This window comes from Neovison vison, chromosome 7 (genome assembly GCF_020171115.1).
Source record: "Neovison vison isolate M4711 chromosome 7, ASM_NN_V1, whole genome shotgun sequence".
In the NCBI taxonomy this organism is placed as follows: Eukaryota; Metazoa; Chordata; class Mammalia; order Carnivora; family Mustelidae; genus Neogale; species Neogale vison.
The window spans coordinates 156279534-156304105 of NC_058097.1; the positions used below are offsets into that span (position 1 = coordinate 156279534).

The 24572-nt window shown below is 39.3% G+C and overlaps 3 protein-coding genes across 3 annotated transcripts in view; 2 read left to right on the forward strand and 1 right to left on the reverse strand.

Moving 5' to 3' along the window:
• The window catches only part of LOC122912694 (olfactory receptor 481), a 75801-nt gene that overhangs the window by 39708 nt on the left and 11521 nt on the right, over nucleotides 1-24572 (forward strand). The gene's annotated exons all lie outside the window — the stretch shown is intronic.
• On the forward strand, nucleotides 2407-3388 carry LOC122912692 (olfactory receptor 10Z1-like). The gene has a single exon (XM_044258755.1). It carries the CDS (start codon nucleotides 2426-2428, stop codon nucleotides 3386-3388), a length of 963 nt encoding a protein of 320 aa, XP_044114690.1. The 5' UTR covers nucleotides 2407-2425.
• Nucleotides 19450-20394, reverse strand: LOC122912693 (olfactory receptor 502-like). The gene has a single exon (XM_044258756.1). It carries the CDS (start codon nucleotides 20392-20394, stop codon nucleotides 19450-19452), a length of 945 nt encoding a protein of 314 aa, XP_044114691.1.

Below are 24572 nucleotides of genomic sequence, written 5' to 3' on the forward strand. Positions count from 1 at the left end.
GAATGCAATCTGGAAATACAAGAGGAAACTCTGACATATGAAGGGAATATGGTCAGGTCTATAACACATATCTTGCATTCAACACTTACCAGAGACTCTGGGCATGGAAATGTGCAAGAGGATATTGGAGATTCATTTTTGGTAGTAGCAGAAATTGGAGAGTCCTACAAGGTGAGTGGTAGCTAAGAATGGAAAACATTTCCTTTAGAGGTGGATAGACAGGGAAACCTTCAGAGGAAAAGGAGCATGATACGGTCTCAAAGACAAGACATATGGATCTAGGTTGAAGATTGAGCAGGTGGATGAGTTTGCCAGGTAGGACCTTCGTGTTGGCTGGGAGCAGTCCGCCATGCTGTCCTCTCCCCTGATCTCCCCCTACTGATGCTGTATTGGCATTCTAGTCTCCATGTAAGCACGCCGCCTTCTCCGAGAGGGGCTTTCTCTGACTTCGCAGACACAAGCAGTCATTCACTCTCCCATTACAGATATCCTATGCAGATATCCCATTACAGATATCTGGTTCCACGTTTCCCATGTGTAAAAATGTCTGGCACATCATGTGCATTTAGTCCGTATGTACTGAATGAATTCATGGCTTGAATGGCCACTTACCCCTTCTGTACCTTGTCATCTTTTTAGAAATCAGAATGACAATTCCACATAGACTTGTGAGGATTACACAAGACAGCTCTATCAAACCCCGGCATATTATAGGTATTAAGGGGGTGCTGGTTATCTGGACTGCCTCCTCTTGTATTCTTTGTCCAAACTACAATGCAAGTAGAAAACAGTGACTCTTCAACCCTCAATGTATTTGTTTTCCTCTTGTCTTGTTTTATTTTTAATCTTTGTGATTCCTACAGAATAATTTCCAGTCAGGGTTTCTCTCTTTCTCTTGTACACTCTTTAGGTTTCCACTGCTGATTATTTACTATTTTTCTTTCCTTTCAGCTTTAACAGTGAAATTAAGTTTCTGTTGAGTGTCTTCCTATCAATTTTCTGTCCTCACTTCTTTCAAGATCAGATGCTGAATGGACAATCTAAATAGAAATATGATTTGCCGGGGCGCCTGGGTGGCTCAGTGGGTTAAAGCCTCTGCCTTCGGCTCAGGTCATGATCCCAGAGTCCTGGGATCGAGCCCCACATCGGGCTCTCTGCTTGGCAGGGAGCCTGCTTCCTCCTCCTCCTCTCTCTCTGCCTGCCTCTCTGCCTACTTGTGATCTCTGTCTGTCGAATAAATAAATAAAATCTTAAAAAAAAAAGAAATATGATTTGCCAAACTGACCTAAAGTATTTGGGTTGATTCTATTCAGATCCGCACTTCCAAGTAAACCACATAACAAGTATACCTGCTAGAAAATGTCCTGGATGTTTTGCTAAAAACTCAAAAGTTGACCAGAGCGTTATGACCAGAATATGACATTCTGGAATGAGATGGTACCTTCAAAATCATTTTGACTTCAAACTAGATCACTATGTTAGACATCTGGGAAAAATTCCAATGAGAAATTCTTAAGAACTTGAAAATTATTGATATGTATCAAGAACTAATGACATTATATATCTCGAGCTCCAAATACTGCCATGGATAGGAACCTAGCAGAAGTTGTATGTCGCATTCATTTTTATGGTCTAGTCATTCCTATAGTTATTACTTTTAGAGTTGTTTTGGCTGAATCACTAATGAAAAAAGAATTGCATTGACTTCCCTAAATTTTTAAATGTCATGTTCATTTTAAGGGGAGGTGAATCATGAGAGACTATGGACTCTGAAAAACAATCTGAGGGGTTTGAAGTGGCATGGAGGTGGGGGGTTGGGGTACCAAGTGGTGGGTATTATAGAGGGCACGGATTGCATGGAGCACTGGGTGTGGTGAAAAAATAATGAATACTGTTTTTCTGAAAATAAATTAATTAATAAAAAAATAAAATAAAATAAAGCAGTGAAAAAAAAAGAATTTAAATGATTAGATTATATTGCTTATTTAATCTGTAGTTTATTAAGCACTCGTAAGTACCAGGTTACCAGTAGATCTCAAAAAGCATTTGAAAATGTAGCATCACAAAATCCAGGGGCTGAAAACAAAACAATGTTGTGTTTTTCTGCTTACATGTAGATCCTGACTGGAAGATATATAAGAGTACTTTTGTGAGTAGAATCCAAGAAGATATTTGGTCGTTTATACAGATTCTCATACTAGCATCATTCTCATCATGTTGACTCTTCAACTTGACTTCAGATAAGTGGATCCAAAACGCCCCTTTCTCAGGCTCTCCCATGAAAGGTTGCCTGAAACTTGCCCCAGTTCCCTCAACTAAAGTCTAGGTGACATCTGTGCCGTGGCAGCTCTTTACAATCATCTCAGAGTTTTAGCCTCAAGAAGCTCTGCGAGTTTGGAGGACAGTTGCTGCCTGCATCCAGAAGATGGGCAATCACACCACAGTGAGCTCCTTCCTTCTGTGGGGGTTTTCCAGTTTCCCAGACTTGCAGGGTCCCCTCTTTGCGATGATCTTCTTCTCTCATATGACCATTCTAGCTGCAAATGTGTCCATAATGGTGGCCATCAAGCTCAGTCACAACCTTCACACCCCCATGTACTTTTTCCTCTGTGCCCTGTCCTTTTCAGAAACCTGTACCACCATGGCAATCATCCCTCGCATGTTAGCAGACTTGCTGTCTGACAGCAAGACCATTTCTCTTCCTGGGTGTGCCATGCAGATGTTTTTCTTCTTTGGCTTAGCTGCGAATAACTGCTTCATCATGGCTGCCATGTCCTATGACCGTTATACTGCCATTCACAACCCACTGCACTACCCCATCTTGATGACCCATAAGATCTGCTTTTGGTTCATCACGGCCTCCTGGATGCTTGGGTTTCTGGTTTCTCTGTGCATCGTCATCATTGTATTCAACTTGTCTTTCTGTGACTCCATCATCGAGCACTTCTTCTGTGACATCTCACCTGTGGTCTGCCTTGCGTGTGACTACACCTTCCATCAGGAAAAGGCTATTTTTGTGCTCTCTGCCTTTGTGTTGGCGGGCAGCTTTGTCTTCATCGTGATGTCCTATGTCTTCATTGTGTCCACAGTTGTGAAGATGCCCTCTGCCCAGGGGAGATATAAGGCCTTCTCCACTTGCTCCTCTCACCTCACCGTGGTGTGCATACATTATGGGTTTGCTGGTTTTGTCTATCTGAGGCCCAAGGACAGGGACTCGTTCCGTGAGGACATGCTGATGGCTGTCACATACACAGTGCTGACACCTCTGCTTAACCCCATCGTGTACAGTCTCAGAAACAAAGAAATGCAGATGGCCCTAAGGAAGGTACTAGGCAAGACAGATAGGCTCATCCCTCAGATAGTGAATAAAAGAAAACTGGACACTTAAGAAGTACTGATAAATAAAAGTGGAAAGTGGAGTATTTCCAATGAAATCATCAGTTTGTATACAAAGCATTTATTTTTTTTTAAGATTTTATTTTTTATTTGACAGAGAGAGAGAGAGAGAGAGAGATCACAAGTAGGCAAAGCAGCAGGCAGAGAGAGGGAGAATCAGGCTCTCTGCTGAGCAGAGAGCTCAATGCGGGACCCGGTCCCAGGACCCTGAGATCATGGTCCGAGCCAAAGGCAGAGGCTTAACCCACTGAGCCACCCAGGTGCCCCTGTACAAAGCATTTAAAGTATTAACTAATTACCTGATATATTCTTATATATTCTGATATCACCATTTTTCCAGAACAAAGAGTGTATAGTTTTAAAATGTGTGTAAATATATGTGTGGGGGGTTATATACATATATACATATGAGCATGCTTAAAGAATCCAAACATGTTTTCTAACATAGCATTTTCATGATAGGTGTCTGGTGTTCTAAGAATTTTCTGACTAACCCTGTATCTTGAATTCTCCTACTTTTTTCTAAAAGTTTATAGTTTATAATTGTACTCTTTATATCTAGGTCCATGTTTTATTTTGTGTTAATCCTACGAAGTTGTGAGGTTTATGCCGAGGTGCTTCTGCCCTCCATGGGTGTCCCGTTGCTCAGCGATGTTTGTTGAAGGGCCTTCCTTCTTTCACTGGATTGTCTTTGTACCTTTTTAAGAAAAATCAGTTGGGCACACTTGTGTAGATCTTTCTCTGGGTTCTCTAGGCAGCCTCGGTGATATGTGTGTCTAATCTTCCACCAGTACCACCCTGTCCTGATACTACAGCAAGTAGTAAGCCTTAATATCCTGTGAAGTGATACTTTCCAAATTATTCTTGTCTCTCAAAATGATTTTTCATATTTCATATTCTAGGACATCTCCTTTTTAGTAATATAAGCATTTAGTGCTATAAATTTCTCTCTTGGCACTGCATTATCTGAATCTCACATGTTTTGATATCTTGCTTCTTATTTTCATCTGTTGTATGTATAAATACTGAAGTCCCAGGTCTTTTTTTTTTTTGATCATTTATTTTCTGTTTAGAGAACTTCCTTTAGCAATTAGTTAAGGTAGCTCTGTTAAGAGTAAATTCTCATTGCTTTTTTTCATCTGAAATGTCTTCATTAGTCCATTTCTTTTTTTTTCCAATTTATTTATTTTCAGAAAAACAGTATTCATTATTTTTTCACCACACCCAGTGCTCCATGCAAGCTGTGCCCTCTATAATACCCACCACCTGGTACCCCAACTTCCCACCCACCCCCCACCACTTCAAACCCCTCAGATTGTTTTTCAGAGTCCATAGTCTCTCATGGTTCACCTTCCCTTCCAATTTACCCAAAAGCACATACCCTCCCCAATGTCCATAACCCTACCCCCCTTCTCCCAACCCCCTCCCCCCAGCAATCCACAGTTTGTTTCATGAGATTAAGAGTCACTTATGGTTTTTCTCCCTCCCTATCCCATCTTGTTTCATTTATTCTTCTCCTACCCACTTAAGCCCCCATGTTGCATCACCACTTCCTCATATCAGGGAGATCATATGATAGTTGTCTTTCTCCGCTTGACTTATTTCACTAAGCATGATACGCTCTAGTTCCATCCGTGTTGTCGCAAATGGCAAGATTTCTTTCTTTTGATGGCTGCATAGTATTCCATTGTGTATATATACCACATCTTCTTTATCCATTCATCTGTTGATGGACATCTAGGTTCTTTCCATAGTTTGGCTATTGTGGACATTGCTGCTATAAAGATTCGGGTGCACGTGCCCCTTTGGATCACTACGTTTGTTATCTTTAGGGTAAATACCCAGTAGTGCAATTGCTGGGTCATAGGGCAGTTCTATTTTCAACATTTTGAGGAACCTCCATGCTCTTTTCTAGAGTGGTTGCACCAGCTTGCATTCCCACCAACAGTGTAGGAGGGTTCCCCTTTCTCCGCATCCTCGCCAGCATCTGTCATTTCCTGACTTGTTGATTTTAGCCATTCTGACTGGTGTGAGGTGATATCTCATTGTGGTTTTGATTTGTATTTCCCTGATGCCGAGTGATATGGAGCACTTTTTCATGTGTCTGTTGGCCATCTGGATGTCTTCTTTGCAGAAACGTCTGTTCATGTACTCTGCCCATTTCTTGATTGGATTATTTGTTCTTTGGGTGTTGAGTTTGTTAAGTTCTTTATAGATTTTGGACATTAGTCCTTTATCTGATATGTCATTTGCAAATATCTTCTCCCATTCTGTCAGTTGTCTTTTGATTTTGTTAACTGTTTCCTTTGCTGTGCAAAAGCTTTTAATCTTGATGAAATCCCAATAGTTCATTTTTGCCCTTGCTTCCCTTGCCTTTGGTGATGTTCCTAGGAAGATGTTGCTGTGGCTGAGGTCGAAGAGGTTGCTGCCTGTGTTCTCCTCAAGGATTTTGATGGATTCCTTTCTTGCATTGAGGTCGTTCATCCATTTTGAGTCTATTTTTGTGTGTGGTGTAAGGAAATGGTCCAATTTCATTTTTCTGCACGTGGCTGTCCAATTTTCCCAACACCATTTATTAAAGAGGCTGTCTCTTTTCCATTGGGCATTCTTTCCTGCTTTGTCGAAGATTAGTTGACCATAGAGTTGAGGGTCTATTTCTGGGCTCTCTATTCTGTTTCATTGATCTATGTGTCTGTTTTTGTGCCAGTACCATGCTGTCTTGATGATGACAGCTTTGTAATAGAGCTTGAAGTCTGGAATTGTGATGCCACCAACTTTGGCTTTCTTTTTCAATATCCCTTTGGCTATTCGAGGTCTTTTCTGGTTCCATATAAATTTTAGAATTATTTGTTCCATTTCTTTGAAAAAGATGGATGGTACTTTGATAGGAATTGCATTAAATGTGTAGATTGCTTTAGGTAGCATAGACATTTTCACAATATTTATTCTTCCAATCCAGGAGCATGGAACATTTTTCCATTTCTTGCTGTCTTCCTCAATTTCTTTCATGAGTACTTTATAGTTTTCTGAGTATAGATTCTGTGCCTCTTTGGTTAGGTTTATTCCTAGGTATCTTATGGTTTGGGGTGCAATTTTAAATGGGATTGACTCCTTAATTTCTCTTTCTTCTGTCTTGTTGTTGGTGTAGAGAAATGCAACTGATTTCTGTGCATTGATCTTATATCCTTACACTTTACTGAATTCCTGTACAAGTTCTAGCAGTTTTGGAGTGGAGTCTTTTGGGTTTTCCACATAGAGTATCATATCATCTGCAAAGAGTGATAATTTGACTTCTTCTTTGCCGATTTGGATGCCTTTAATTTCCTTTTGTTGTCTAATTGCTGAGGCTAGGACTTCTAGTACTATGTTGAATAGCAGTGGTGATAATGGACATCCTTGCCGTGTTCCTGACCTTAGCGGAAAAGCTTTCAGTTTTTCTCTATTGAGAATGATATTTGCGGTGGGTTTTTCATAGATGGCTTTGATGATATTGAGGTATGTGCCCTCTATCCCTACACTTTGAAGAGTTTTGATCAGGAAGGGATGCTGTACTTTGTCAAATGCTTTTTCAGCATCTATTGAGAGTATCATATGGTTCTTGTTCTTTCTTTTATTGAAGTGTTGTATCACATTGACTGATTTGCGGATGTTGAACCAACCTTGCAGCCCTGGGATAAATCCCACTTGGTCATGGTGAATAATCCTTTTAATGTACTGTTGAATCCTATTGGCTAGTATTTTGGTGAGAATTTTCGCATCTGTGTTCATCAAGGATATTGGTCTATAGCTCTCTTTTTTGATGGGATCCTTGTCTGGTTTTGGGATCAAGGTGATGCTGGCCTCATAAAATGAGTTTGGAAGTTTTCCTTCCATTTCTATTTTTTGGAACAGTTTCAGGAGAATAGGAATTAGTTCTTCTTTAAATGTTTGGTAGAATTCCCCCGGGAAGCCGTCTGGCCCTGGGCTTTTGTTTGTTTGGAGATTTTTAATGAATGTTTCAATCTCCTTACTGGTTATGGGTCTGTTCAGGCTTTCTATTCCTTCCTGGTTCAATTTTGGTAGTTTATATGTTTCTAGGAATGCATCCATTTCTTCCAGATTGTCAAATTTGTTGGCGTAGAGTTGCTCATAGTATGTTCTTATAATAGTTTGTATTTCTTTGGTGTTAGTTATGATCTCTCCTCTTTCATTCATGATTTTATTTATTTGGGTCCTTTCTCTTTTCTTTTTGATAAGTCTGGCCAGGGGTTTATCAATTTTATTAATTCTTTCAAAGAACCAGCTCCTAGTTTCGTTGATTTGTTCTATTGTTTTTTGTGGTTTCTATTTCATTGATTTCTGCTCTGATCTTTATGATTTCTCTTCTCCTGCTGGGCTTAGGGTTTCTTTCTTGTTCTTTCTCCAGCTCCTTTAAGTGTAGGGTTAGGTTGTGTATCTGAGACCTTTCTTGTTTCTTGAGAAAAGCTTGTACCACTATATATTTTCCTCTCAGGACTGCCTTTGTTGTGTCCCACAGATTTTGAAGCATTGTATTTTCATTATCATTTGTTTCCATGATTTTTTTCAATTCTTCTTTAATTTCCCGGTTGACCCATTCATTCTTTAGAAGGATGCTGTTTAGTCTCCAAGTATTTGTGTTCTTTCCAAACTTCCTCTTGTGGTTGAGTTCCAGCTTCAGAGCATTGTGGTCTGAAAATATGCAGGGAATGATCCCAATCTTTTGATACCGGTTGAGTCCTGATTTAGGACCGAGGATGTGATCTATTCTGGAGAATGTTCCATGTGCACTAGAGAAGAATGTGTATTCTGTTGCTTTGGGATGAAATGTTCTGAATATATCTGTGATGTCCATCTCATCCAGTGTATCATTTAAGGCCTTTATTTCCCTGTTGATCTTTTGCTTGGATGATCTGTCCATTTCAGTGAGGGGAGTGTTAAAGTCCCCTACTATTATTGTATTATTGTTGATGTGTTTCTTTGATTTTGTTATTAATTGGTTTATATAGTTGGCTGCTCCCACGTTGGGGGCATAGATATTTAAAATTGTTAGATATTCTTGTTGGACAGACCCTTTGAGTATGATATAGTGTCCTTCCTCATCTCTTATTATAGTCTTTGGCTTAAAATCTAATTGATCTGATACAAGGATTGCCACTCCTGCTTTTTTCTGATGTCCATTAGCATGGTAAATTCTTTTCCACCCCCTCACTTTAAATCTGGAGGTGTCTTTGGGCTTAAAATGAGTTTCTTGGAGGCAACATATAGATGGGTTTTGTTTTTTTATCCATTCTGATACCCTGTGTCTTTTGATTGGGGCATTTAGCCCATTAACATTCAGGGTAACTATTGAGAGATATGATTTTAGTGCCATTGTATTGCCTGTAAGGTGACTGTTACTGTATATTGTCTCTGTTCCTTTCTGATCTACCACTTGTAGGCTCTCTCTTTGCTTAGAGGACCCCTTTCAGTATTTCCTGTAGAGCTGGTTTGGTGTTTGCAAATTCTTTCAGTTTTTGTTTGTCCTGAAAGCTTTTAATCTCTCCTTCTATTTTCAATGATAGCCTAGCTGGATATAGTATTCTTGGCTGCATGTTTTTCTCATTTAGTGCTCTGAAAACATCATGCCAGCTCTTTCTGGCCTGCTAGGTCTCTGTGGATAAGTCAGCTGCCAATCTAATACTTTTACCATTGTATGTTACAGACTTCTCTTCCCGGGTTGCTTTCAGGATTTTCTCTTTGTCACTAAGGCTTGTAAATTTTACTATTAGGTGACGGGGTGTGGGCCTATTCTTATTGATTTTGAGGGGCGTTCTCTGAACCTCCTGAATTTTGATGCTCATTCCCTTTGCCATATTGGGGAAATTCTCCCCAATAATTCTCTCCAGTATACCTTCTGCTCCCCTCTCTCTTTCTTCTTCTTCTGGAATCCCAATTATTCTAATGTTGTTTCGTCTTATGGTGTCACTTATCTCTCAAATTCTCCCCTCATGGTCCAATAGCTGTTTGTCCCTCTTTTGCTCAGCTTCTTTATTCTCTGTCATTTGGTCTTCTATATCGCTAATTCTTTCTTCTGCCTTATTTATTCTAGCAGTGGGAGCCTCCATTTTTTCCCTTTTTTTTCTCTTTTTTTTTCCAATTTATTTATTTTCAGAAAAACAGTATTCATTATTTTTTCACCACACCCAGTGCTCCATGCAAGCTGTGCCCTCTATAATACCCACCACCTGGTACCCCAACCTCCCACCCACCCCCCGCCACTTCAACCCCTCAGATTGTTTTTCAGAGTCCATAGTCTCTCATGGTTCACCTCCCCTTCCAATTTACCCAAAAGCACATACCCTCCCCAATGTCCATAACCCTACCCCCCTTCTCCCAACCCCCCTCCCCCCAGCAACCCACAGTTTGTTTCGTGAGATTAAGAGTCACTTATGGTTTGTCTCCCTCCCTATCCCATCTTGTTTCATGGATTCTTCTCCTACCCACTTAAGCCCCCATGTTGCATCACCACTTCCTCATATCAGGGAGATCATATGATAGTTGTCTTTCTCCGCTTGACTTATTTCACTAAGCATGATACGCTCTAGTTCCATCCATGTTGTCGCAAATGGCAAGATTTCATTTCTTTTGATGGCTGCATAGTATTCCATTGTGTATATATACCACATCTTCTTTATCCATTCATCTGTTGATGGACATCTAGGTTCTTTCCATAGTTTGGCTATTGTGGACATTGCTGCTATAAAGATTCGGGTGCACGTGCCCCTTTGGATCACTACGCTTGTATCTTTAGGGTAAATACCCAGTAGTGCAATTGCTGGGTCATAGGGCAGTTCGAGAGCCTCCATTTTTTATTGAACCTCATTAATAGCTTTTTTGATTTCAACTTGGTTAGATTTTAGTTCTTTTATTTCTCCAGAAAGGGCTTTTATATCTCTGGAGAGGGTTTCTCTAATATCTTCCATGCCTTTTTCAAGCCCATCTAGAACCTTGAGAATTGTCATTTTGAACTCTAGATCTGACATATTACCAATGTCTGTATTGATTAGGTCCCTAGCCTTCGGTACTGCCTCTTGTTCTTTTTTTTGTTGTGAGTTTTTCTGCCTTGTCATTTTGTCCAGCTAAGAGCATATGAAGGAGCAAGTAAAATACTAAAAGGGTGGCAACAATCCCAGGAAAATATGCTTTAACCAAATCAGAAGAGATCCCAAATCATGAGGAGGGATTTCTCCCCCCTCACGATTGGGTGAGGGATCTCCTCTGATTGGGATCTCCCAATCTCTTCTGATTGGGATCTCTTCTGATTTGGGGATAAAAAGAGGTTCAAAAAGAAAGAAAGAAAAAAAAGAAAAAAAAAGAATTAAAAAAAGAGATTGAATTAAAAATTCAATCAAGAATTAAAAAAAAGAATTAAAAAAAGAGATTGAAGAGATTGGGATCTCTTCTGATTTGGGGATAAAAAGAGGTTCAAAAATAAAGAAAAAAAAGAAAAAAAATTAAAAAAAGAAAACGAATAAAGAAAAGTATAAAAAAGAATATATATATTAGATAAACTAGTTAAAAAGCGTTAAAAAAGAAAAGGGTAAAAGTTAAAAAAATTTTAGCAGAAGAAGAGAAAAAAAAATGAAAAAGAAAAAAATTAAATTAACTGCAAGACTAAAAAATCACAGGGAGAAAGCCATGAGTTCCGTGGTTTGTTTTCTCCTCTTCTGGAATTCTGCTGCTCTCCTTGGTATTGAAACTGCACTCCTTGGTAGGTGAACTTGGTCTTGCCTGGATTTCTTGTTGATCTTCTGGGGGAGGGGCCTGTTGTAGTGATTCTCAAGTGTCTTTGTCCCAGGCGGAATTGCACCGCCCTTACCAGGGGCTGGGCTGAGTGATCCACTTGGCTTTGCTTTCAGGAGCTTTTGTTCCCTGAGCGCTTTCCGTAGAGTTCCGGAGGACGGGAATACAAATGGCGGCCTCCTGGTCTCCGGCCCGGAGGAACCGAGAGCCCGGGGCCCCGCTCCCCAGTGCGCCCTTAGCGAACAGCTCCTAGTAACTCCCGTCTGCCTAACCTCTGGCCGCGCTCCAAGCTCACGGAGCCTGCGACCGGTTCAAGGCAACACCGAGCTATGAGCTTACTGTCGGCTCTGTCTCTGTAGCCAGCTTTCCCATTCCAATATCCGCAAGCTCTGCAACACTCAGACACCCCCAATCCTTCTGTGACCCTGCGAGACCTGAGGCCACGCCGACCCCGCGTGGGCTTCGCCCCGGTTTAGCCTCTGGAGCGATGTCCCTCAGTGGAACAGACTTTTAAAAGTCCTGATTTTGTGCTCCATTGCTCCGCTGCTTGCCGGGAGCCGGCCCCTCCCCCTGGGGTCTATCTTCCTGTCGCTTTGGATTCACTTCTCCGCCAGTCCTACCTTTCAGAAAGTGGTTGTTTTTCTGTTTCTAGAATTGCTATTCTTCTTCTCTTCTATCTGCGATGGATTTGCAGGTGTTTGCAATCTTTAGATAAGCTCTCTAGCTGATCTCCTGCTAGCTGAAGTAGTCTCAGCCTGCTACTTCTCCGCCATCTTGATTCCTCCCCCCATTAGTCCATTTCTGAAGGCTACATTTTGCCAGTCGTAGATTTACATTTGACATGTCTTTGCTTTTGGTACAGACAGTCCCTCACTTGTGATTTTTTTTTAAGATTTTATTTATTTATTTGACAGAGACGAGAGAGGGAACACAAGCAGGGGGACTGGGAGAGGGCGAAGCAGGCATCTCGCTGAGCAAGGAGCCTGATGTGGGGCTCAATCCCAGCCCCATGGGATCATGACCTGAGCCCAAGGCAGATGCTTAATGACTAAGGCACCCAGATGCCCCCACTTATGATGGTTTTGACTTGTGATTTTTTGGTTTTACAATGGTGTGACAGCAATATGCATTTAGTAGAAATCATACTTCAGATTTTGAATTTGGATCTCTTCCCATCACTCATGATGCTGAGCAGCAGCATGGAACCACAACTCCCTGTCAGCCACACAACCAGGACAGCTAATAACTGATGCACACACAACTGTTCTGTACGTACACAACCATTCTTCTTTTCACTTTCAGTACAATATTCAGTAAGTTATCTGAGATAGTCAACCCTTTATTGTAAGATGATTTTGCATCAGATGGTTTTGTCCAACTGTAGACTCACATTAGTATTCTGAACATGTTTAAGGAAGTTCTGTAGGTTGGGTGGATGAGCTGTTGAGCTGTAGCTGCAGGCCGCATGTCAGTGTGTGTGTTCAGCTTCCTGTTGAGTGCTATGGACACAACTCTAGTAAAATGCTCCCTGCAGATGGTTGAGATGGAAGTCCAGCTGCCCACTCTGCCCTGATGGCTCTTAGTGATAATGTCACCATGGCTACATGCCTTCTTGCCCCCAAATAAGCTCAGCTCCTTGTTGGGCTCCACTGCCACTAGGGGAGGGGAAAGTAGAGAGCTGGTTCACCCTGCCCTGTCCTTGCAGGGCGTGGGTGAAAGCTCAGCTCGGTGGGTACTTTCCCAAGTAGGGTTGGAGGCAGGGGGAGCTGAGTACCATTAGCCCCACCTCATACTCCCTCATTAAGTCTCATCCTGCCAGGTGACAGTGGAGGCTCATTTTCCTGCTGGATCCAATTGACATCACCCAGGCAAGGGAATCAGAGAGTGGGTGGGGTGAGCATAAGCAACATGCTTGGCCCCACTAAAAGCTGGGGGTGGGTGGCAGGTATGATTTTCCGTAGGTATTTGTCTGGAGTAAGGTGGGTATGGCCAAAAGCATTTCTGTTCTGTTGAGGCCACTCTTTTCCAGTTCTTCGGCTAGGAGAAACTGGATTTTCTTAGAGGTTTTATTTGTCTGTGTCCCTTGGTGATTCTTGATTGTCCTTGTCCAGGATATAGGGAAACCCAGGGACTCACTGCTGTGTTGTTACTCAGGTCCCAAAGTCCCTAGGAGGCTTCCTTCTTCTTTCTACCTTTAGAATATTCCTATGTTTAATTATTTTATCTATAATGGATTTTTTGTGTTTGGCGTGTGTTTGGCGTGTGTTTGGCGCGTGCGTGCGTGTGTGTGTGTGTGTAAAACAAGAGGTGAGGACCTGAGAGGAATGGAGCTACTTCATCATCAGTGGGACCAGAAGTCTATGATTTCAAAAATTTAGAGATATTTTTCTACATTCTAATTTATTTTGTGCAAGAAATTTGGTCATTAGACCAAGCTAGCCTGATTTATCCAATAGAGAAGTCTCTACCCTGAACTCTGAATAGTAAGGGCTGACTGGAAAGGAATGTGTCCAGGACAGATAAAATTCTCTAGTGGTGAAGCTATCTCCCAAGAGCCCCTCAGTCCAGCCTATCAGAGACTCTATGCCTTAAAAGAGGGCAAAATATTAAGAGGATATTTGGGACCTTGAGCTTTCACCTAACCCTTACATGCCTCAGTCACATCCTCTATAAAATATAGTTAAAGGAAAAAAATCATAATGTTATTCTGAGGATTAATTGGGTTAATATGTATAAATCCCTGAGAACAGTACCTGGAATGCCAGGTATTAGCTCCTGTCGTTTACACTGGTTGTACTGGTACTAGTCCTCTCACTAACATTTGATTTCTAGATCTTCCAACTCTCCATCCAGGCAAATACATGAGGGAGACATTATTCAGCAGAAGGTGATTACAATACTTTTACTAAATGAGGCTGGGATCCTAGTTGCCGATCTGTGAACCAGTGTGGAGGCAGTGATGGAGCTGTGCTGAGCATCAGTTTGTATAAAAGCCTGTCACAACTGGAGCAGGTTCTGACCTGAACACTCGGTCACTTGAGTCAGGCTGAAGCATTCAGCAGATCAGTGACCAGGATCCTATGGCAGCAGACAGTGGTTCATACCAGAGCAAAAACACATTCAGTCATCCATTCCCTTAGTCATTTTTCATTCATTCATTTCAAATATGCATTTATGTTATTGTGCGTCCATTAGATGCATGGGGAAATGACAGAGACAAAGTGGTAGCTATGGAAAGCTTTCAGCACTGTGAAGAAAACAAATATTAAGTCTATAAGTGCACTGAATGTTCTGAAGAAAAAAGAGTTCTATAGGTGTACTTAATTGGTTCTGGAGCCTCAAGAAGTCTTCCCAGATAGAAAACAACACTTGGGTTGGTATCTATAACATAAGATATTAGCTTATGATTAGCATAAGATATAACATAAAACGTTAGCAAGGTAAGGGGGTAATGAATTCAGGGAGAGGTACTCTCACTGCGTGTGGGAGGGTCCTGAGGCAGCAAAAACTACAGACATGTTTAAGGATTTAAAAGAAGAAGTTATTTGGAGACCAAGGGAAGACTGGAAAAAGATAGAAATAGAGCAAGGGCTGTATTCAGGACTCTGAGTCATTTTAAGAATTTCTCTCATTTTGTTTATTTATTTGTCAGAGAGAGAGCAAGCGAGCACAGGCAGGAAGGGTGGCAGCAGAGGCAGAGGGAGAAGCAGGCTCCCCGCCGAGCAAGGAGCCTGATGTGGGACTCGATCCCAGGATGCTGGGATCATGACCTGAGCCGAAGGCAGCCGCTTAACCCACTGAGCCACCCAGGCCTCCCTAGAATTTCTCATTTTGAATGATATCAAACATTAAAGAAAAATTAATAACTATTCTACTCAAACTATCCAAAATACAGAAGAAGGAATGTTCCAAACTCATTCCATGAGGACAGTATCATCTTGATACCAAAACCAAAGGTACCACAAAAAGGGAGAACTACAGGCCAATATCTCTGTTGAAAATGATGCAAACATCCTCAACAAAATACTAGCAAACAGAATCCAAAAATACATTAAAAAGTCATTCACCACATTTAAGTGGGATTTATTCCCAGGATGCAAGGGCAGTTCAGTATTTGATTATCAATCCACATAATACATCACATCAGTAAGAGAAAGTATAAAAACCATATGATCATCTCAATAGATGCAGAAAAAGTATTTGACAAAGTACAACATCCATTCATGATAAAAGTAGGTTTAGAGGGAACATACCTCAATATAATAAATGCCGTATATGAAAAAACCACAGCAAACATCATACTCAGTGGGGAAACAATGACAGCTTTTTCCTCCTGAGATCAGGAACAAGGCAAGGATGTCCACTCTCACCACTTTTATTCAACATAGTACTGGAAATCCTGGCCACAGCAATTAGACAACAAAAAGAAATAAAAGGCATCCAAATTAGTAAGGAGGAAGTAAAACTTCCACTATTTGCAGGTGACATGATACTACATATGAAAACTCTAAAGACTATACAAAAAAATGAAAAAAAACCCTACTAGAACTGATAAATGAATTCAGTGAAGTCATAGGATACAAAATAAATGTGCAGAAATCCATTGCATTTCTATACACTAATAATGAAGCAGCAGAAAGAGAAATGAAAAGAATTCCATTTATAATTGCACCAAAAATAAGATACCCAGGAATAAACTTAACCAAACAGTTCAGAGATCCGTACTCTGAATACTATAAAACAGTGCTCGCTTCGGCAGCACATATACTGAATACTATAAAACACTGATGAAAGAAATTGAAGACAACATAAAGAAATGGGAAGACATTCCATGCTCATGGATTAAATGAACAAATGTTAAAATATCTATGCTTACACTACCAAAGCAATCTCTATGAAAATAACAAGAACATTTTTCACAGAACTAGAACAAAAAATTCCTAAAATTTATATGAAACCATGAAAGACTCCAAATAACAAAAGATCTTGAAAAAGAAAAGCAAAGCTGAAGCTATCACAATTCCAGGCTTCAAGGTATATTACAAAAATTGTAGTAATCGAAACAGTATAGACACATAGGCCAATTAAACAGAACAGAAAACACAGAAATAAACCCACAATTATAGTGTCAGTTAATCCTCAACACAGCAGAAAGAAGATCCAGTGGGAAAAAGACAGTCTCTTCAACAATGGTGCTGGGAAAACAGGACAGCTACATGCAAAAGAATGAAACTAGACCACTCTCTTACAGCATACACAAAAATAAATTCAAAATGGATTAAAGACCTAAATATGAGACCTGAAACCATAAAAATCTTAGAGCATAGATAATAATTTCTCTGACCTCAGCCATAGCTATATTTTTCTGGATGTCTCTTCAGACAAGGTGAACAGAAGCAAAAATGAACCATTGGGACTATACCAAAAGAAAAAGCCTCTGCACAGCAAAGAAAAAATCAACAAAACTAAAAGACAACCTACTGAATGAGAGAAGATATTTGCAAATGACATACCTGATAAAGTGTTAGTTTCCAAAGAACTTATAAAATGTAAAGAACTTATAAAACAACACCTAGAAATTAAATAATCCAATTAAAAAGTGGGCAGAAGACATGAACAGACTTTCTCCAAAGAAGACATCCAGAGGGCCGACAGTCATATGAAAAGATGCTCAACATCACTCATCATAGGGAAATGCAAGTCAAAACTACAATGAGATATCACCTCACACCTGTCAGAATGACTAAAATAAAAAACACAAGAAACAACAAGCATTGGTGAGGATGTGGAGAGAAAGGAACCCTCATGCACTGTTGATGGGCAGGCACACTGATGTGACCACTGTAGAAAACAGTACAGGCATTCCTCAATAGTTAAAAATAGAACTACCCTATGATCCAGTAATCGCACTACTAAGTATTGACCCCCAAAATACAAATGCACTAATTCAAAAGGATGCATGCACCCCTATGTTTAAAGCAGTATTATTTATAATAGCCAAATTATGGAAGCAGCTCAAGTGTCCATCAATACATGAATGGGTAAACAAGAAATGTATATATTCCAACATACATATATATGTTGGAATATTACTCAGCCATAAAAAGATTGAAATCTTGCCATTTGCAATAACATGAATGGAGCTAGAGAATATAATGCTAAGTGAAGTAAATTAATGGAGAAATCATATGATCTCACTCATATGTGGAATTTAAGAAATAAAACAAAGGAGCAAAGGAAAAAAAAGAGACAAAGCAAGAAACAGACTCTTAGTTCTGGAGAACAACCTGATGGTTACCAGAAGGGAGGTGGTTGGAGGGCTGGGTGAAATAGGTGATGGGGAGAAAGGAGGGCACTTGTTGTGATAGGCACAGTGTGGTGCATGGAATTGTTGAGTCACTGTATTATACACTTGAAACTAATATAGCACTGTATGTTATCTATACTGGAGTTAAAATCAAGTAAATAAAATTTTCCTTTTTTCTAAAAAAGAAAAAAAGAAAGAAAAAATTTGCCTTTTTTCTATATTCTCTTTGGAATATATTAATGAAAGAAGAAATCTATTTAGATTTACGGTCGTGGTGGTTGTATAGAGAATGACTTGGAAGAGTAAAAGAGGGTAGAGGAAAGCTGGTTAGGGAGAATCCTATTAGGATTCTCCAGAGCTGCAGAACCAATAAAGAAATGTATATATGAATATATAAATACATATACAGAGAGATTTTAAGGAGGTGGCTTACATAATTGTTGCAGTTGGCAATTTCAAAATCCACAGTGCAGTCTAGCAGACTGAAAATTCCATAAGAGTTGATGTTGTAGTCTTGAGTTCAAAGGCATTATCCCTCTTTTTCAGAGGACCTCAGTTTTTTTCCCTTCAGGCTTTCAGCTGATTGAATAAACACTCCACACATGATTGAGAGTAAGGTACTTTACTCAAAGCCCGGCAATTAAATGTTAGTCACTTCTAAAAATACCTTCAGCTATCACAGGAGTTCTATTGCAAAATAAATGTATAAGGTGGTAATTTGAAATACAAGTGTTGACAATGAAAATGAAAAGAAGTAGGAAGTAAATATTTAGACTCTGAATGTATGACATTTTGTGACTGGATGCAGGACTGTGAAGGGAGAAGAGAAATCAATTTCTCTCAGGGTTCAGAATCCATAAACTAAGTGAGGGGCCTCTTGCTGGGATACAGAATATTGGAGGGAGGAATTTGGGGTAGGAAATGATACCTCTGTTTGAGATGATCTGTCCTTGAATTTCATTAGACAAAAGCACTTTGGTTTAAAACATTAAAGAGAGGACTGGGGAAGAGAAATAAGTGTGGTAGTCAGTACATAAAGATAAGTTAAGCTTCATGGAGGAAACACAATATAGTCCCCTCTAACTTCCTTCATAGGATTTGAGTCTGCCCATGAACAAGTCACTTCGAGTTGTTTGTTCCCTCAGGCCCTGAAGAGTTCAGGAGTCATGCTCACTCCCACAGAGAAGACACCTATTTTACCTGATGGAAGCATGCACAGGTTAGGGACATCCTATCCTGTTCTTTTATGAGGTCCCCTGCAATGAGGCTGGAACCAGGGATGGGGAACAAATGCCAACATTTCTGGGTCAACAGTATCCATTCCCAGCAGATAACTTTACTGCAAAAAATGTTTCCAATAGTTTTACTGTCTGGTTCCACTTGGTCATTTCCCTTCAAAATGTATTCAGTCATAATAATTATGCTCATTTCAGGTTAACTTCTGTTGAAATGGACTTAGTCTTAAAGGTATGGAGGTACAATAACCTTAACTAATGCAGAGAACTGTTTTTGAAAAAATAAGAAGAAAACTTATAAAGGATTTTCAGTTGATTAGGTATGTTTTCATGTGAACCAATTTGTGTTCATAATTTAAATTAATTTGTTGGTGGTAACTTACTATAAGCCTGATTTACAAATTGGTATCAGAAAATCCACACCCCCGACTTTAAAACCTCCATGCTGGCTGACATACGGACTGACATATTTAGACCACATATATATATTTTTTAGACATACTTAGACCACATAAATATAATTTTTATTATTATATTTATGGTATTTTATCAAATACTATAAAATAATAAAATACATTTTATTATTATATTTATATTATATTATTATATTTAATATATTATATTTGTAATAATATATTATTATATTTATTTATATTTATTGTATTTATAATAAAATATATTTTATTATTATATTTATGGTATTTTATCAAATACAATATAAAAGCTTCACTAAGAAAATATTTTTCTGGTGAGCTCCCTCTTCAGCGCCCCCTTCATCTCACTATTCCTGAGGCTGTAGATGAGGGGGTTCAACATGGGGACCACTATCAGGTAGAACACAGACACCACCTTGTTCTGGTCAGTTGAGTAGCAGGACTTGGGCATCACATAGATGAATGTGATGGTCCCATAGAACAGAGTGACTGCTGTGAGGTGGGACGTGCAAGTGGAGAAGGCCTTGCGGCGCCCCTCAGTGGAGCGCATCTTCAGGATTGTGGCGAGAATACAGATGTAGGAGACCGCTATGACACACACAGTGACCGCGATGATGGAGCCAGCCGTAAATGAGGGGACAACAGCGGGGATACTGCTATCAGAACAGGAGAGCTTAACTAAAGGAGCAAAATCACAGAAAAAATGGTTGACTTGATTTGGTCCACAGAAGAGTAAAAATGAGAAGCAAATAGTAAAAGAGGAAGCATTGAGAAAACTACCTATGTAAGTCACTGTGAGTAGGCGAACACAAACTTGTGTGCACATTTTGGCTGAATAAAGCAATGGGTTGCAGATTGCCACGAAGCGATCGTATGCCATGGCAGCCAGCAGGAAGCACTCACTTGACCCAAAGAAAACAACTGAACCCAGCTGGATGGCACATCCAAGATAGGAGATGGTATTTCTCTCCACCAGGAAGTTTACAAGCATGTTGGGTGTGACAGCAGATGAATAGCCTATGTCAGCCAAGGCCAAGTGGCTCAGAAAAAAATACATAGGGTGGTGAAGCTGCGAGGAGATTCTGATCAGAATGACTGTGCTAAGGTTACCAGATATGGTCACCAGGTAGATGCAGAGGATGGTCGGGAAGAGGATGACTTGAAGGACAGGGTCATTGGTTAGGCCCAGTAAAATGAACTCTGTCACTGCAGTGTGGTTCCCACCCCCCAAGGAATCCATGAGACAATGGAGCAGCTCCCCAAATGAACCTGTGGTGAAAACATTATGGGAGTTATAAATTTGATGGCTTCATTTTCGTTAATACACAAAGACGTTATTATGAACAAGCAAATATTTAAACTAAGTTTGAACTATTTTTTTTTACTTTAAAAAATTTATCTTACATAAAGTTTTAGAGTAAAAAATGTGTTTATATGAGTATTCTGTATTTTAAGAATTGTGTTCAGCAGAAACTAGGAAACCCTCGAATAATATACCCTTTTCTCTTTATGTTATTTATAAAATGTATTTAAAGTAGCTTTAAAGCTAAAGGTTAAAAACTTAAGACTTACATAAAGAACAAAAGGAATGGTAAGCCTAACAGAAAGGATAAAAATGTATATAATCGCCTATATTTAAACATTTTAATGGAGTCTTGAGTAATAGCTAACGTTATTGAATGCTTACTAAGTGGTAGGCACAGGTTAAGAATTTTGTATATACAGTTCCTTAATTTCTATGAACTAATATTAAGCATTTTAATGTGATTTATAGATGAAGAAACTGACCTTAAAAATATTAAGTAATTTATCTAAGTTTACATAGCACGTGGTAGAATCAAGATATGAATCCCAGACAGTTTGAATCTAGTTCATTCCTTTGGTGACTATGCTGTAAACAAAATTAAATAATACTTAAGATGAAGCAGTCTCTTAGAAATAGGTGGATAACGAATTAACCTTTCTACTTGAGGATAGCTAACATATAAAAAAAGGTACTAGTTAATCACAAAGTTCACAAAATCTGTAAAATAAGACCATTTCTTAAAAAGGAGAAATACAATTTTCTTGATAGGACAAGGGGAAAAAAAAGGAATTTCAAATTAAGGTTATAAATGAAAAGTCACCTATTGTAAATTTATTATGTACATCTAATATTTACAATTAAAATATTGTCTTATCAAGCAGATTGATGTCAATCTATTAGGCAAAACATTATTAATATCTAGGACATAATTAAACTACATTTATTCAAACAAAATCATTTTCTAATGTAGCAATGCTTTCTCATTGGAGAATTCTAGAATAAAATAATTTTGTTTTGTTATGGTGTACAGCTGAATGAACTTCCTGCCTGAGAAATTAAGAAGTTTCCCATGTCCAACCAGCGAGTGGCCAGATGGAATCTCATCTCCATGTTTTCTGGCTTTATATTCTAGACTTTGTCCATGGTATCTGCTTGTCTGTCAGCTAAAACATTCAGAACCATAAGGAAGACTTTCCACAAGATATTTACTATCAGCAAGTCCCCAAAGCCTCTCAAGGCTAGTGAATTTATTAGCATTATTGCTGAGTTCCAGGTTTAGATGGTGTAAGATGACCATGTGCATTTCTGGTCCTAGGAGTGGATACATGATGAATCCTGGTACCTGGAAGTATGCCCGTTTATATGCACTAAATAGACCATAGGTTAATTCAGCTCAGGTCCCTTGTTAGCAGATGGGTTACATCTGCTCTGTTTCTTCACGACAACTTGAGAGTACAGATACAATTTTAGAGAATCATATGAAGTCACAGAAGCCAAAATCCTACCTCTTGAAATAAGAATTCATTCATCCTAGAGCGAGAAATTCAGTCATGGTTATTTGGCAGTTGTGCTATCTTATATTATTGTTTGTCTTTGGGAATAAATCTCTGAAGATTCTAGCAATTGAAATGTGAATTTAAAAGCACCAGGGATCATTATCACATTCTTCAGTAAATATCAAGCAGTTCCCTTCACACAGACACAACTAAACTTTAAGGGTTCTGTCAATTCTCAAGTGATCTCTTTATTTTTTCTTTTTGTCTAGGTATTGGTGCACTTTTGTTTGATAATTATTGGAAGTGTAATATAATAAATTATGGTTAAATATTGGCTCTAAGTGTACTTTGATATTTCAGGTTAAGGAATGCTAAAAATATATAACTTGAGTTCCATTCATTCAAAATGTATTCATTTTCTGAGTATTTTATAATGATATAGATAAGGCACTCCATTAGATACCTAGGGTAATGGGGAAGGGGGGAATGTCACGAAAGCCGAATTTTAAATAACATAATTTTTAAACAAGTGTACATTCTTTTCTAGCAAAAAGTTTTAAATGAGTATCTTTAAAACTGTGTCTACATAGGGAACTACGAAGTAAAAACATGTTTGGGATGACTTTCTGATCAGACTTAGCCTGTGCGCCTCAAAGGGAAGACTACTGACTGGCTAGGGGGCTTATCCGACTAGAAGGATGATGGTAGAAACAGCTGTCTTCAACCTGAATACTCAATCGAATTCCCTTGCTAAACCAAATTGTAGAAAGTCATATCTTACTTTCCTGATGCACCCCTGATGGATTTTCCAGTAATAATACTTGCCAACCTTCATTCAGACTTGACTCCTTACTGAGCACTGTGCTTGATTTTTTACTTACATTTTCTCTTTTAATCCTCACAATAATTTGGTAAACAAAGTATTTCCATTATTTTAACTTTACCAAGAGAGAACTATGGCTTAGATTAAGCCACTCATCCAAATGTGCTCAAATGGTAAAACTAAATCCTGGTTCAAAATTCAGGTCAGACTATGAGCTAGAAGGTGTGCTCTTAACTGGAACTGCCATCCAGTCAACTTCAAGACTTGAGTGACTCTGTGATGACCACTAGTTCCAGCCAGTCCTTGATTCAGTTTTCTTTCTCCCCTTAACAATGCCTAATTCCCTAAAACTGGCCCACGGTCAGGTCCTGAGTGATGGAGTTTTTAGAATGTTGGTGAGGTTGGTGGGGTCTGAAGTCAACAGCCAAGAAAGAGTTTTTGAGACATATTTAGTGCAAAATGATGGTTTTATTAAAGCTTGGGGACAGGACCCCTGGGCAGAAAACACTGCTGCCCTGGATTGTGAGGAGAGACTGATTATATACTTTGGGGTCCAGGGAAGTAAAGCTAAGGGAAGTTCAAAAGGACTTTCATATGCTAAAGAAGACTCACAGGATATTGGAAGCCTTGCTCTTGTCCAACTAAGATGGTTTTCCCTTCTAGCAAGGCATTAACATTAAGATAGTTGGGAATTTCCTGTTTGTCAATGGGCTGCAGGTAATAAGGACATTTATTTTATCAACATTTCCTCTGCCTTTATTTCCCACACCACTGAGCACCAGGTAAGTACTTGGGATCCTAATTTCTGGTCCTGTTGAAGTGGTTTAGGAATATAGGTGAGGTTCAATGGGGTAGGGTCCAGAACCTATGACCAAGAAAGTGTCCTTGAGATGTCTTTGGTGCAAAAAGGTGGGGTTTTTTGGTGTTTTGTTTTGCTTTGTTTTTAATGGTTTGTAACTTGTTTAATCTTTTTATAATTTTTTTAAATTGTGTTATGTTAGTCACCATAAAATACATCATTAGTTTTTGATGTAGTGTTCTGTGATTCATTTTTTTTGCATATAACAATCAGTGTTCCATGCAATAAGTGCCCTCCTTAATACCCACCACCAGGCTCACCCATCTCTATACTCTCTTCCCTCTAAAACCCTCAGTTTGTTTCTCAGAGTCCACAGTCTCACATGGTTCGTCTCTGATTTCCTCCAATTTCCCCCAATTCAATTTTCCTTTCCTTCTCCTAATGTCCTCCATGTTATTCCTTATGCTCTACAAGTAAGTGAAACGATATGATAATTGACTCTCGCTGCTTGACTTATTTCACTCAGCATAATCTCCTCCAGTTCTATCCATGTTGATACAAAAGTTGGGTTTTCATCCTTTCTGTTGGCTGAGTAATATTCCCTTGTATATGTGGGCTGCAACTTTATCCACTCATCTGTTGAAGGGCCTGTTGGTTCTTTCCACAGTTTGGTGACTGTGGCCATTGCTGCTATGAACACTGGGGTACAGATGGCCCTTCTTTATCTTTAGGGTAAATACCCAGTAGTGCAATTGCAGGGTCACAGGGTAGCTCTATTTTTAACTTTTTGAGGAATTTCCTCACTGTTTTCCATAGTGGCTGCACCAACTTGCATTCCCATCCACAGTGTAAGAGGGTTCCCCTTTCTACACGGTCTCTCCAACATTTGTGGTTTCCTGTCTTGTTAATCTTTGCCATTCTAACTGGTGTAAGGTGGTATCTCAATGTGGGTTTGATTTTAATTTCTCTGATGGCTAATGATGATGAAGGTGGT

What these genes read in the sequence shown, in the direction of transcription:
- LOC122912693 (XM_044258756.1), bottom strand. Translation starts at nt 20,394, where the DNA reads ATGGATTCCTTGGGGGGTGGGAACCACACTGCAGTGACAGAGTTCATT.
- LOC122912692 (XM_044258755.1), top strand. Translation starts at nt 2,426, where the DNA reads ATGGGCAATCACACCACAGTGAGCTCCTTCCTTCTGTGGGGGTTTTCC.